The following is a 15,918-nucleotide window of genomic DNA, read 5'->3' as shown; positions in this document are numbered from 1 at the left end:
GATGAGTATAATAGTATTTGTAACTTCCTTGCCATCATAATTTTTAAATTCTCATGATCAGATGTAGTAAAAGCTTACCTTTTTGTTTTCTCTACTGGGCCTCATGCATGCAAACAGTTTACCATTAAATATCCATATTTAGGGGAATAAACTTTAGGCAATGTGATAAGGACAAAGATATTTCCCAGATAGTTCTCACTGCAGATTCATAACCACAACATTGAAGGATTCCATCATACAGTTAATAAGAAAGAAGTTCTCTGCTCTGTGGACATAACTCAGCGGTAGAGCAATTGCCTAATGTGTGAGGTCCTGGGTTTAATATCTACCACTGGGGATAAAGAAGAAAAAGGAAGGAAAGAAGGAGCTTCTCAATTCGCTTTTGTTTACAAGGCATCATGGAGAAAGTTTGGGTAATCATTATTCATTAGACATTATAGGCCTTTAATATTTCTGATGAATGAGGGAATAAATAAATAAATAAATAAATCTAGTTTTCATATTTTTTTTGTCTTTTCTTTTTTTGGTGCTGGGATCAAAGCCAGGGCCTCATGCATGCTAGGCAAGTGCTATACCACCGAGCTACATCCCAGCCCTAGTTTTCATATTTTGAAAGTAGAAATTTTCTTGACCCCCTAAAGAGTTATCCTGAGCAATGAATAGTTTTATTTGTGCTTTTCCCTAGTAATTTCTTTTCTTTCTTTTTTTTTTGGGGGGGGTAGTACTGGGGTTTGAACTCAAGCCTTGTGCTAGGTCTGGCTTTGAACCACAGTCCTCCTACCTATACCTCCACATAGCTATAATTATAGATGTGCACCACCACACCCAGCTTATTTGTTGACATGGAGTTTCACTTTCCCCCACACCGGCCCTGAGGTGGCCTCAAACCACGATTCTCATCTTCACCTCCCAAGCAGCTGGAAGTACAGGCATGTACCACCATACCTGACCAATAATGATTTCTTTTAAAAAGTAAAACAAAACATGAACTGTTTATCATAGGAGTCTCAGAATCCTAAGCTATATGGTCATGAGGTGTATCGCAGCTCCAGACCTCAACCCACTCCACATTTTATTAATGAGCCACTCTACTCATTTAGGATACACATCTGCTCAATCCCTGGCCATCCTCCATGGAGAAGTTGCCTTGTCATTACAAGTATTGCTATATATAGTTCATATCATGAAATCTGAAAAGGTATTTTATTGATTCAGCTTCCAGGCAGACCCCAAAAAACCCATTGGAGGACACATTCTGGCTCATGCTTCAACTACAAGAGTAAGTTTGCGAAAGGGAAGAGGAGAGCTAAGAATTGCCAAGATTTATGACAGGTAAACATTCTCTTATTCTTCATCAGATTCTTGTACATATGGTTTTAAACAAAATGGCCACTCCTGAGAGGCTATAATTATTCCACTGGCAGATATTATGTCTTTGGATTTCCTTCTCAAAAGTGATGCAGTTGATTGGGAAATCCCTAGTGTGTGCTAGGTACTAAGGAGTCAGGGATTCTATTGACACATCTACTTGGTCTCTGACCTTTCAAAGCAGAAGATGAAACTAGATAATGAAATCACACCAATTCCAATTACAGGGTAGTAGGTGCAGGGGAAGTGCAAAGTAAGGGAATATTTCCTTCTCCTTTCTCTTTGCCAGGTTAAAGGCATATGCCTTTTGGATTTCAATTTAAATGTTGCTTTCTCAAGCCAGGCATGGTGGCACACACATCCAATTCTGGCACTCAGGAGTCTGAGGCAGGAAGATCACGAGTTTGAGACCAGCTTGAAGCACATAATAACAAGATCCTTTCTATAAATAAATTTAGTTAATTAATTAAACACCACTTTCTCAAGGAACCTTTATCTAACCCTTATAGTCCAGGCTATACTCAATATGCCATTGACACACTTTTCTCTCACAGTACTTTACTTAAGAATTAAAAATAATAATAAATTTTTATAGGGAAACTACCACATGTCAGCAGTTCTGGTTTTTTAGAATAAAACAGTGAACAAAATGTGGAGCTTACACTCATTCATCTGTAATGATTTGTGCAGCATATGTCATCCCTGTAGATAAGTAGTCCTGAGGGTAGAGACACTGGCTCACCACTATATCCTGAGACTTAATAGATATGCAATGTTTATGTTTACCAACCCCACGCAGTAAGGCAAAGACTTGTAGTAACTCTTTCCCCTATGGAGGGAAAAGCAATGCAGAAGAAACCAGATGAGCTCTTAGTCTGGGTTTTGCTATGAACCACAATACTTAAAATGTATTGACACTGAATATTGAATTGTCAGTTCCCCATCTATCTAAGATGCTTTTCACCACCTATACCTATAGAAGGCCATAACATGTAAATGCTCAAATCTCACTGGATGCAGTGATCCATGACTATAATCCCAGCACTCAGAGGCTGAGGCAGGAGGACCGCAGATTCAAAGCCAGCTTGAGCTACAACCCAAGACTTCTAACTTGGAAAAGAAAAGAAAGAAACAAGCTCAAGCCCCTATAGTAGTTTACACAATATTCCATGAGTGGTCCTGTTCCTATTCTCTGCTCTCCCCTTGTTCCTTGTGATTTGACCTCAGTAGGCAGGCACCTTGATGTTCAACAAAGTTTCCAGGCATGTTCTTACTTTAGAGTCATTGTACTTATTCCCTCTGCCTGGGATAATCTCCCCCACATAGCCCTTTATCTAGTTACCTCATTCATCTACTTCAAGTTTTTGATCATATGTTACTTTCTCAACAATGCCTATCTTGACCCACTGATTTAAAATTGTCTGTCCTACTTCCATTTTCTGTCTCCCTTATCCAGTTCTATTTTTTTTCTTTCCCCATAACACTTATTTCCTAACAGAGCACATAATACATTAATTTATTATGCCCATTATTTATTATCTGTCTCTCCCTTCCTCAAATATGAGTTTCACAAGGTCAGAGATCCTTGTTTATTTTTTTTTCACTTATGGATCTCAGTGCCTATAATAGATATACAGCAGGTACTCTATAAATGTTTTCTTAATGAATAAATGAATGGACTTATGCCACATCATACAACCAATAAAAGATGACACCTGGATTAGAATCTAAAGCTGTCTGAACCTAAAGACTGTGCATTTTAGATCATTACCCTATATCTTAGTTTATTGAGAAAGATTTATTTAGGGTAGTCATAGCTAGTCTTCTATAGTTACTCTCATGGCTTCAATTACTATATTTAAACAGATATAAGAGAAAGATAGATTCTTGCTAAAGGAAAACAAAGAAGTTCCCCAAGAGTTGAGCAGAAAGGAGTTCTCAGGAGAATTTTCAAGTGTGTGTAGGAGTGACTATAAGAAATAACCCAGCTTGGGCTGGAAGGTAACTCAATTCAATGGTAGAATATTTGCCTCACATGCAAGTAGTGGGGCTTGAACTCAGGGCCTTCACCTTGAGCCACTCCACCAACCCTTTTAGTGACGGATATTTTCGAGATAGGGTCTCTCGAACTATTTTCCCAGACTGACTTTGAACCACAATTCTCCTAATGTCTGCCTCCTGAGTAGCTGGGATTACAGGGTGAGCCACCTGGTGTCTGGTTCTCTTGGCCCTTAAAAGTACATTTTTGGGGGGTAAGGGAGGGGGCAGGGGGAAGGGGGGAGAAATGACCCAAACATTGTATGCACATATGAATAAAATAAAAATGAAAAAAAAAAGTACATTTTTCACTCTCTCAGACTTTTAAGTGAGCAATAAATGCACTGCTTATTTTAATCCACTTAGCATATCTGAGATCAGTGGACATTAAAAACAAAAACTCTGCTGAATTCAAAAGAATAAATTTTAAGTAACTACCAGAAAACAAGAAGGCATACACATGGTCAAGTATTCTGAAGTAATTGCTTCTGATTCCGTTTTAAGAAACAAACAAAAACCAACCCTAGTTCAACTTTACAGATATTTTGTGTGGCTTCCTCCTTTTCATCTTGTCTATTATAAGGAGAGCTCTCATTTTTTCTTCCTGCCATTTGTAAGTAAATGACTCAGTGCTTTTCATGAAGACCAAAATGTTATTTTGTAATTCCACTTAGGCCTTCCTACTGAACTCCACTTTTAGTCCAGCAAGACCTACCTTATCTTAAGCCATTTGCTGTCCTTAGAGATGGCCCTCTGCTATTTCCTAAGGGAAATAACCCTACCCATTCTGCACTTAAAATACTACCTAATCTCCAGCCTTCAGACAAAACAAAACAAATAAACAAAAACCAACGTTGAGGAGCAATATGATTCACAACATGAGCTGTGGAGTCAAGGACATTAGTCTCTAATCATGGTGAATTAGTCTATTTTTTTCATTACCCTTATGAAATAGCTAAGCCTGGGTATTTATAAAGAAAAGAAGTTTGGGTAGGAGGAATTGCTCAAGTGGTAGAGCATCTTTCTAGCAAATACAAGGCCCTGAGTTCAAACCCAAGTACTGAAAAAAAAATTTAGCCAGACCTTGGTGGTTCATGCATGTAATTCTACTTGAGAGACTGAAATCAAGAGGATTGGGGCTCTTCAAGGAAAGCCCAGGCAAATGGTTTGTGAGACCCCCATCTCCAAAATAACCAAAGCAAAATGGACTGGAGGCGTGGCTCAAGTGGTAGAATGCCTGCTTTGCGAGCATGAAGCCCTGAGTTCAGACCCCAGTCCCACCAAAAAAAAAAAGTTTAACTTACAGTTGTGGAGGTTCAAGGGCATTGCACTAGCATCATCAGCTCAGCTCAGCTCTGGTGAAGGCCTTAAGATGGATGGCATCACACTGGTGGAAGTGTTACCAGAACCAGGGAAGAAGTCTCTGAAAGTGAGGAGGCCTCTGTCTGGCCCTTGAATAACAAGTTTGTGATGTCGGAGAAAAAGAATTTTAGGATACATTGAGGTAGAGACCAAGGGAGTTTATTAGGAAAGCAAAGATGGAAAGGAAAAATGGAAACATAGTACATAGTCCAGCCATGGGTGTGGGCTTATCTGATAACAGGTGCGGTGAAGGCTCTAACATCAAGGGTATTTGTGGTAAAAATCTTACTTGATTTTTCATTAATTAATGAGCTAAGTAAAATCTCTGACATTTTGTAGTTGTACCTGAGTCATGATTATAGACCTTTAAATTTTTAATTTTTAATTTAATCCATAACTCTGTAGGAGTGGGGGTTAATTTGTACAAAACTGATAGCAATACAGATGATTCCTGTTAGAAGGTAATGCAAATAAATGATTCCAGACTACAGCAGTGGAGTTGAATGTCACTGTGAAGAGAAGCAACTGATTTCTCTTCAGCAGAAAATTTTAAATGTTACAATCTTTTGCCTGGTACAGTATTAACCAGTTTTGCACATAGCAAATTTATTTCCATTTTCCTCTGATTGCATGAATCTCTGTTTCTCAGATTATCCCTTTTCCTCATTAATTGAGTTGACTAAAATCTTTGAAACATGTTCATTTCATATTTATTGCCAAGAAAGTCAGAGGTTTTTTTTGAAAATCATATTTATCATATGCTAGACCCTTAGACTGTACAAAAATGAGACAATGCTTATTCTTATTAAGTTCAACAGATAAGCTATGACATAAGAGAAATATGTAAATATATTACTATTATGCAAAGTAAGCTGTGTTTCATGAAGTCAGTATAAATGTTATAGAACTTTAAAGAAAGGAGACATTACTCCTGCCTAGGCTGATTAGGAAGAAGCCTTTGAAAAGGCAGAAATTCGGGTATTCCAGATTGAGGTAATAGCATGAACAGAAAAAAAGGATAATAGAAGAGACTGTTTTGTGTGCTAGAAAGAGGGGAAGAATAAGAAGTTAGGTCTAGATACATTGAGTGTGAGGTATCCATGGGACATTCATGTAGAGGAAGCCTGAAGCAATTGAATATTTAAAACTTGAATAAAAGCTAGACTAGAATTAGAAATTTGAAGATCACTGTTGATGACAGAAAGAACCTGTTGGTCCTTTGTGCTGTTACTATATCCAGGTTATGGTGACTGATTAGCTGTCATTTATTAAGTATTTTTTGTTTTTTTACAGTACTGGGGCTTAAACTCAGGACCTTCACCTTGAGCCACTCCACCAGCCCAATTTTTTGTGATGGGTTTTTCAAGATAGGGTTTCACAAACTGTTTGCCCAAGCTGGCTTCAAACTGCAATCCTCCTGATCTCTGCCTCCTGAGTAGCTAGGATTACAGGTGTGAGCCACCAGCGCCTGGCTAAGTGTTTTGTTTTGTTTTTTAAGTGCTGGGGTTATTAAGTGTTTTGCTAATTACAAGGTACCAGACTGATCTGTTTATATTATTTTATTTAAACCTTACATGTAAAAGTTATTAAATAAATGTTAGTAAGGGTTAATAATATTTTGTAGGTAGATTCTGTAGACCACATTTAGCTGTACCAACTCTGCAGTGTCTCTGGAGACTCAGACTGATGGGAGCATGTTGCCTGTGACATGAATATGGTATTTATAGAAATAGAGTTTTTTATATACTTCTGTTCCCTTGTCTTCTGTTAGCCCCGAGATGCCTGAAAATGAAGCCACCTTCGCAATAACTGCTGGAGGAATTGGGGATGCCAAGGAGTAGGTGGTGAATTGATGCCAATTGCTTCTCTGTGCTTATTAGAAGCTGAAGACATGGAAAAGCAGTCTGAATTTTAGGTCTTGAAATTAGAGTTTGTTTTTTTCACGTTATTAAAGGAAAGTCAGCAAAAGATATGTAAATCTTATATTTATCTTAAAAGTTCTGATATATATATATTGCATGTCAATTCAAGAACATAACATATATATTCTTGAATTACTGACAATTGATATGTACAAATATGCCCATCAGAAACTACCTGGAGAATGAGTATTTGATTCTCTTAGTTCTGCTTTTCAAAATAAGCCAGTAAGCAAACAGAAAGTCTAGGAGCTCAGAAATGTCCCATTGTCCTCCAGACATCCCCTCCAACATTTTTATGGGGCACAGTACCACTGACTTACAGGAGGATGCTCTTCACAGGAGGAAGGTGTTAGAGGGAGGAATGTTTATAGGATGTCAAAAAAGCTCTTTGTAGTTACACTGTCATCAAACTATATTTTCACCTTCATAGCAACAGAAAAGAAACAGTAAATGAAGTCAAATTTTAAATCATTTGACTTTTTGACAAGATGAAATTACTTTTTGAAAAAGATAATTTTTATTTCTGAACTGGACTTAGTGGTACAGACCTGTAATCCCAGCACTTTGGAGGTTGAGACAGGAAAAATCTCCAGTTTGAGGACAGCCTAGGCTACATAGTAAGACCATCTCAAAAAAAAAGAGAAAAAGATGTATTTATGATATATACATATTCCCTCATGAAGATAAAGAGGAAGGCAATTAGGAAATTTACAATTTTATGCAATACTTATAGCATGATTTTTATATTTTAAGTAAAGAATTTAAATAATTTTAAATATTAAAGTTAGTTTAAATGTAAAATTTCTGAATAGTAATTTTAGAAATGTGTAAAAGGGAATCTTGTTTTTTTCTGATTGTTAAAAATAAAATCTAGTTTTCAAAATGTATGATGAAATGTTTAAAAAATAAAATACTAATATATACAATGACAATCAATCTTCACAGACTTCAAAAAGATTTGATTTTTATGAGTATTAACTTACATGAGAATTCAACTATGGAAAGTACCATTTCCTACAAAAACTATTTGAATTTCCATTAAGTCATTTACTCACTAGTTGTTATCCAGTGCTGAAGAATAAATACGGTTCCTGCCTCAAAGAATGTATGTACTTAGTGAAGAAAAAAATTGTGAAAAGAGAGAGCAAATCATTATATAATTAACTTGTAAGTAGTGCAGTCTTGGATTGACCCTTTCACAAAAAGTCATAGTCCAGACATGAAAGAGGAAAGGCTAAGCAGAGATAGCATGCAGAGGTACAGAAGCTGAGACCTGGAAGCAGAGAGGAGCCCAACCAGACAGGCAGAGGTAGGAAGATGTGAAGAACTTGAGGACAGCCTAGGCTACCTACATGGTGAGATCCCAGTCTCAACAAACAATAACAACAAAAAACGGAGTGACTGAGCTGGGAGAGTGGCTCAAGTGGTAGAGCACCTGCCTAGCAAGCATGAAGCCCTGAGTTCAAACCCTAGTACTGCCAAAAAAAAAAACATAAGAAAGAAGGAAAAAGTGGAGTAACTGCATGTTTCTAGCTTTAGTATAACACACGGAAACCAGCCCTGGCTTCAAAGCCAACTACTCACCTTTTGGTAAATTCACCTTAGTCAGGGGTACTCAGCTTAACCCAGAAATGCTTTCTGATTTTCAAATCTTGGAAGCTTTTTTTTTTTTCCCCACCAGTGGGCTTTGGGCTCTTATCTACTTTGGTCCACCCCTCTCCAGGGCTTATGGAACCAGGGGAGCTGCCACTCTGGGGCCAACTTAAGGAGAGTACTATACACTGTGCAGGTATTGCACCAGTAAAAGGTACACTTTAAGCTTTTCCAGGCCAGGGTTCACTTCATCACCTGTGACCAAAGCATCATTCTTCCCTCCCCTCTTGAGTGTAGACAGAAGTCTAGTCCCCTATTCTAAAGGGCATGTTAGGGCTAGGGGAGAGGGCATTCAAAAAAAAGAGTTTATTGGTGAACACTCTTGGTTACAAGCCACAGAAACTCACACTAGTATATTCAAGACATGGAATTCATTGACTAAAGAAACTGAAAAGAGATCTGAGTTCAATCCTCAGTACCAGGGTAGGAAAAAAAAAAAAAGGCAAAAAATCTTGAAAAGCCCAGAGCTGACTTCAGTCTTTGGTGGAGTCAAATCTCAATGCCATGATCAGGACTTGTTCTGCTTGTTTCCTTGCTACTATTCTCAGACAGGCTGAGACAGGTCACACCATGGCCAAGATGCTGCCATCCCAGTAATGCAGAAAAAAACAAACCTTTTCTTCCTAGGTTATTCATAAATGAAGATCTCTTATGAGAACAGACAGGCTATATATTTGAAGTTTGCTATAGCAAAAGAGTTTGCTTTTGGTAGACTCAAAGCCAGGCAGAGGAATGGGAAAGCTTTGTAGTGGAAAAAACAAGGGTTTCAGGCATGCTCTAATTGGAGGTTCGTGGCAGGAACAGCTGGAAGATTCATCTGGTAGAGATACAGGAAATAAAAGAGTAACACTGACTTGGGGCAGTTACCATAATTCGGTTATGGTAATACCGAATTCAGAGATGGTAATAGATAGGCCCAGAAGTGGTCTAACTCAGTTGTGGAGATCTCACCTAGCATGATCAAGTGACTGTTTTCTCTAGCCTGGGACAGGGAATTTATTTTTTTTTTTTAAGTACTAGGATTTGAACTAAGCAGGTGCTCTCACTTCAGCCACTCCCCCAGCTCTTTTTTGCTTTAGTTATTTTTCTGGTAGGGTCTTCCATTTTTGTCTGGGGCTGACCTCAGACTGTGTTCTTCCTACTTATGCCTCCTGTGTAGCTGGGATCACAGATGTGTGCCACAATGCCTGGGTTATTCATTGAGATGGGAGTCTTAACTTTTTGCCTCAAACCAAGATCCCCCCGCCCCTCGATCCCTCTGAGTAGCTAGGATTACAGGCACAAGCAATGACATCCAGCCCTGAGAGGGGATTATGATTATCATCAATAGGAATAAAAAGGTGTCAAATGAAGATTGTTGCTTTTACTTGAGAGGACCCATGTATGAGTTTGTTAAGGCTGCCATAACAAAGTACCACAAACTGGGGTGGCAAAGAACAGTCCTGGAGAATTTTTTTTAAATAATAAAAAAGAACCAAGATCAAGGCTGATTCCTCTTGAGGGCTGGGAAGAAGAATGGGTTCCATGCCTTTCCCTAGCTTCTGCTCATTACCTTCCAACCTTGGGCATTTCTCAGCTTGTAGAAGCACCTTGATCTTTGCTTTTGCTTTCCCATGGTGAACATGTCTTTGTGTCTAAGTTTCTCCTTTTTTTTTTGATGGGACTGGGTTTGAACTTCATACTTGACACTTACAAAACTCTACCACTTGAGCCACTCCAGTCCATTTTGCTCTGGCTGTTTTGGAGATGGGGATTTCACAAACTATTTGCCTGGGCTGGCCCTGGACCTTGATCCTCTGGATCGTAGCCTCTCAAGTAGCTATGGTTATGGGCATGAGTCACCAGCACCTGGCCAAATTTCTTTTTATAATGACACCCCACATATTCTGTAGGGGTCCACCCTACTTCCATATGATTTCATCTTAACTAAGTACATCTGCAATAACCCTACTTCCAAATAAGGTCACATCCTGAGGTTTAGGGGTAAGGACTTCAACATGAATTTTGGAAAGATCTAATTAAACCCCAAATAGTAAAAATCATATACTGTGAGGATCAAACACCAGGATGCACAAGACACAATGCGAACTCCATACTAGCAGGGAGTCAAGTGTGGTGGTACATATCTATAATCCTAGCACTCAGAAGGATGAGGCAGGGGGATGCTGAGTTCAAGGCCAGCCTGGGCTATGTAATGAGTCCGAGACCCTTTCTCAAAAAAGCAAAAAATACTGGCTGAAGTCAGAAAAAATGGAAGTTAAGATCTGGGGAAAACATAACGCCTTTATTTAGAAGGTGAAGAAGTTGCAGTAGATTATTTCTACCATCCCTTTTTAATTTCCCTTTTTTTTTTTTTGTGGTGTTGCAGATGGAACCCAGGGCCTTACACAAGCCTAGGGAAGTGTTCAACCACTGAGGTACACCCAGCCCTCAATCACGCTTTAAAGACAAAGAAAGTCAAGAAATCAGAATAAAAATAGTGAGGATCATAGATGAGACCCAGATTAGAAGATACAAAGGAGGAGGAGGAGGAGGAGAGGAGGAGGAGGAGGAGGGGAGGAGGTGGGCAGAAAGAAGGAAGGAAAGAAAAAAAAGGAAGTTAAGCAGTCTGGAGATGGTATGGTGGTTCTACTTTTTCATCAGGACCTCATGCTTCTTTCTGCTTGAACATCTTAGCTCTTGACCTCCCTCTTTAAGGTCATGGCCTAAGATGGCAGCTGGAACTCTAGCCAGAGAATCCAAGTTAGGAAAAGAAAGACAAAAGGCAGAAGGGCAAAATAAAGTTGCTCCCAGCTGAGTCAGCTCCTGGGGAGCATCCCTCCTACACAGCACTGTGCTACATCTCATTGGCCATATTTATCTGCAAAGAGGCAGGAAAATAGTCTTTTGTTCCAGACAGCAATAAACCCAACTAAAATGTGAAGTTCTGTTAGTGAGAAGGAGAGAATGGTTGTTGGGTAAGCAGCAGTCTATACCACAAAATCTTATTCCCTCATCTTTTATAAGAGTATTGAATGCCTGTTATGTACTATGTAAGGCATTTCAGATTTTTACTTGTCCCAGAAGAGGTGGTTGGTGGATGTATCACTTAGAATGTCTTCGGCTACCGGTAACAACAACAACGACTCAAAGTAGCCTGAACAATGAGGAAATATCATGTCAAGAAAGGCCAGAGGTGAGCCAGCTCCATGTTTGGTTGATTGAATGGCTCTATGTCATTAAAGGAGCACAGTGTCCTTCTACTTTTCCATCCTCACTGTGCTGGTTTTATCCTTTAGAGTCTTCTCTCACATGGCTAACAGAGTGGCTCAAATGGTAAAGCACCTGCCTAGGGAGCGTGAGGCCCTGAGTTCAAATCCCAGTACTGCCAAAAAAAAAAAAAGTCTTCCCTCATGGTCAAAAGATGGCTACAGCAGTCTCACCTTCACATGCAGAGATGATGGCACTCATACCCAATGGAGAGAAAGGTTCTTTTAGAAGGAAGGAAACAGCTTGCTCGTGCTGCTGTGGGCTGGCTGAAGAGTGTAAGATGGCCTCACTGATATGTCTGAAGTCTTGGCAGGAATGATTGAAAGGGTGGGAACTCTACACATTGTTCGCATCATTCAGTAGTCTAGCTGTGAGATTTTTTATGATTTTATTAGCATATAATAGTTGTACAGGGGGATATATTGTGATATTTACATATGTGCTTACAGTATATCTTAAGATTTACCCCCTCCGTCGTTCTCTTTCCCACTCTCCTCTTTTTAGAACAATTTCAACAGGTTTCATTCTTCTGTTTCCATATATGGACACAAACACATCCACTATGTTCACCTTCATTCCACCTTTCCTTGTGCCCACCCCTCTCCCAGTAGTACCCACCCCTGGAAAGGATTTACTTTTCCCTTCTGCCCTTCATTGGTTTTTGTTGTTGTTGTTTTTGTGGTACTGGGGATTGAACTAATGGATACAAGGCAAACAGTAAACCACTGAGCTATATCCCCAGCCCCGTTGTTTTTAATTAAGTGTGTATTGATGGTCTAAGGAGGATTCACCTTGGTACTTCAGGCCTGTGTATCTTGTCCTCCCCTCCATTACTGGCTCATCCTCTACCACTGTGCTTCCCTCGTATTCAGCAGTTTGCTGTACAGTGCATTATATTCATATATAGATGGGTTGTTTCAGTATTTTCATTCTCTAAAAATCTCTCTCCCCCACCTCCCATCAGACAGACTAAAATAATTTTGTTCTGTCTCTGTATATACATTTAACTTAAAGGTCTAGCTTACACGTGAGAGAAAACATACTGTTGCAGGCCTGTGTCGAGAGTTCTTGCTGTCACAGGCCAAAGAATTGGCTCATGAGGCAATGGATTAACTCGTGGGACAAGAAGGTTGGCACACAAGGTAGGATTTATTAGAGAAAGAAAAGCCTACAGCTAGAGCAGTGCAGCAGAACCCAGAAACCGGTGGCTCCCTGCTGAGGTGAAGGCTGGGGCTTTTTATGGACACTTTAACTCTGGGTTAGGGTAAGGGTTAGGTGGGTTCTTTTCATTGTCCGTGGATTTGTGTGCAGGCTCTCTTTGATGAACTGGTCTGTTTGCCCCTTATGGGGGAAACAACCTTGAGAGCATTCTGTTTACCAGCCCTGTGGCAGATTTATGAGGCCATGTAACGCCTTCTCCCGGGGCAGGGCTCATAGTGCTCTCCATGAAGGATGGGATACTCACTCATCTGTCCTTTAGGTCCCCAGACCCAACAATACAACCTTTGGCTTTTTGGGCTTTATCCGTGACTTCTTTTCCCTGGAACTGGGTTAAGCATTTTGTCTGCCATTGGCCCAAGCAAGTCATCTTTTTCTTTTTTTTAGAGGTACTGGGGTTTGAACTCAGGGCCTCATGATTGCTAGGCAGGCACCACTTGTGCCATTCTTCCAGCCCATTTTTTGTGATAGGTTTTTTTTCAAGATAGGGTTTCAAGAACTATTTGCCCAAGTTTGGCTTTGAACCACAATCCTCTTGATCTCTGCCTCATGAGTAGCTAGAATTTCAGGTGTGACACCGGCACCCCACGGTCTAAGCAAGTCATGTACCCAGCCCTGAGATGATGTGGGGTAGGACTAGACCAGGGCTTGAATTCCAGGAAGTGTGGAAGCCCTTTTGCAGGTAGGGAGAGTTTATCTTTAAGAGTTTATAATAGCCAGGGTGATGGTGCTTATCTGCAAGCCCCATGCTCAGGAGGTAGAAGCAGGAGGACTGCTTTCCACAAAAGCAAAACAAAACAAAAAAGGTTTATAACATGGTCAAGGACATGAAACATACACTCTTGAAAAGTTAAATAGCAGTGGAAGATTTAAAGACTTAGATAACATTTTTATGCTTATGCTTCAGCGTTAGTTTCAGTATGCTTAGTGCCCTCCAAAGTGCCTCCACCTGACTCAACTCCTACACGCTGTGAAGGAGAGGATACCACAACACCAGTGACAATGAGGAATAGGATGTATGTCAGACAGATTGATGTGAAGATTGCCCAGGGGGCAAGTTCATGAAAAGCAAGTTGCTTCTCATGCTTGATAAACATGGAATTGAAATAAAGCTGCTTGGCTATAAACCTCAAAAAAATTACTTTTCATGGTATTGAGGGTTGAACATGGGTCCCTGTGCTTGCTAGGTAGACGCTCTACCACTTGAGCCATGCCTCTAGCCCTTTATCCTAACTGGATTGACAAGCACTGCTGAAAAAGTCACCTTCCTCATTTCCCAGCCTAAGCTGCTCTTTGCAGGGATTCCCAATAGGTAGAGAAGGCAAAGCCATCTGTCTACACAGTGGTCTTAAGTTATCTGAAGAAGCCGCATCTGTATAAAAGGTCCTGCCAGCAGGATCAAGTGGTAGAATACCTGCCTAACAAGTGCAAGTGATTTCAAACACCACCATCCCCTCCAAGCCCCAGAACTGCAAAAAGTAAAAAAAAAAAAAAAGAAGATTGTGCAGATAGCTGATCTTGGCTGAGCAAACACGGTGACTTGGAGAGATGGAATGTTATAGGGTAGAGAGTCAAAATTATCTTGGGCTGGATCTGACCTAACCTTCTCTCCTCATCATAAGCTTCTTGAAATGTATTGCTAAGCTTAACAGACCTCTAGCCTCCACCAACTCTTAGAATAACATCGGAAACCCCTAGATTTTTCCACCTTGCTGTAGCCCACCTATCTGATGTTCCCACCGCTGTACCTGGTAAATGTACTGATGTATGACTTTGTTTTGTTCTGGGTTTTTGTTTTGTTTTGTTTTGTTTTGTTTTTTTGTGCACAAGGATTGAAGCCAGGGCCTGTGAAAGTACTCTATCACATGAAGTAGCCCTTTTGTCTTTGTTTTTAAGATAGGGTCTCACTACTTTTGCTCCAGCTGGACTGGAACTCGTGATCCTCCTGAGTAGCTGGGATTACAGGTGTGTACCACCATGCCTGGTTTAAAAAGTCTTTTTTTTTTCAAGCTGGATGCCAGTGGCTCACATCTGTAATCCTAGCTACTCAGGAGCCAGAGAGTAGGAGGATTGAAGTTCAAAGCCAAGCCAGACCTGAGACCCAAGACCCTATCTAGAAAAAAAACCTATCAGAAAAGAGGGCTGGTGGAGTGGCCCAGGTGGTAAGAGCACCTGCTTAACAAACATGAGGCCCTGAGTTCAAACTCCAGTGCTGCCAAAAAAAATTTTAAATCCTTTTTATTTTGGTGGTGTTACTAGGGGTTGAACCCAGGGCTTCACTCTTGCTAGGCAAGCTCTCTACCACTTGACTTACTCCCCATTCCCTCTTTCTTTTGTTCTCTAACTATAAAAGTTCATGTAACCTCTTACACAGTGGAACATGTCATTCAGGACAACTTGAATCCATGTTCCAGGGCCAACATCACAACTAACTGGCTCAGAATAAACTAGTTCTTACTTCCTTTAAAGCCATAATTTTATGTAGGCAAAACATTAACTCACATTGAGCTACTCAAAACCACAGACCTGAAGTTCCCCTATCAATTCTCAGACCTGCATGCTGAGCACTCCACATGTAACACATTTGTACAAATGACAAGTCCTTCCTCTCCACTCTACCTCGTTTCCCCCAGCACCATTCTGAACTGCCCTAGATCAGGGGTGTGTGTGTGTGTGTGTGTGTGTGTGTGTGTGTGTGTGTTTGCACCTTGGGGGAGGGGCTTGGTGTGTTTTGTTTGGCACAATCTTTCTCCAATATGAGCCTAATGCTAGTTGGTTGTCCTCCAAATGTATGCAAACTGTATTTTGTCTTTGTGATAAAAATTGTATAAATACCAGTGCTTTACTCCTCTCACATAATATCTTAAGAGACTCCAGATGGTATTTAACTGACCTATTGATGTTTTCTCTGTCTTTGTCCTTATGTTTGATTTTTGGTGCCAGTCTGTTTTTGTTCACATTCCAGTTGTCCCCCATCCAGGAATGAGACATTCCAAGACCCCAGTGTATGCTAGAAACCATGGATAGTACTCAACTCTATATTTATGTGGGTTTTTTTTCTATGAATGTATACCAATGAGAAAGCATAATCTTTAAATCAGTACACTAA

At 40.1% G+C, this 15,918-nt stretch overlaps 1 protein-coding gene across 7 annotated transcripts in view; it reads left to right on the top strand.

Annotated features, from left to right (window-relative positions):
- The window catches only part of Dmc1 (DNA meiotic recombinase 1), a 39,024-nt gene extending 31,403 nt beyond the window's left edge, over nucleotides 1-7,621 (top strand). For all 7 annotated transcript variants that reach the window (XM_020173335.2, XM_074084497.1, XM_074084495.1 and 4 more), the window contains 2 exons: nucleotides 1,216-1,332; nucleotides 6,539-7,621. In XM_020173335.2, the coding sequence (XP_020028924.2) occupies nucleotides 1,216-1,332; nucleotides 6,539-6,608 (187 nt within the window). In that variant the 3' untranslated portion in view covers nucleotides 6,609-7,621. The remainder of the gene's footprint in view (nucleotides 1-1,215; nucleotides 1,333-6,538) is intronic.
- The last annotated feature ends 8,297 nt before the right edge of the window (nucleotides 7,622-15,918 follow it).

This window comes from Castor canadensis, chromosome 8 (genome assembly GCF_047511655.1).
Source record: "Castor canadensis chromosome 8, mCasCan1.hap1v2, whole genome shotgun sequence".
Classification (NCBI taxonomy): domain Eukaryota; kingdom Metazoa; phylum Chordata; class Mammalia; order Rodentia; family Castoridae; genus Castor; species Castor canadensis.
Note: the sequence above shows the minus strand (reverse complement) of the source record. Positions and strands in the feature narration are given on the sequence as shown.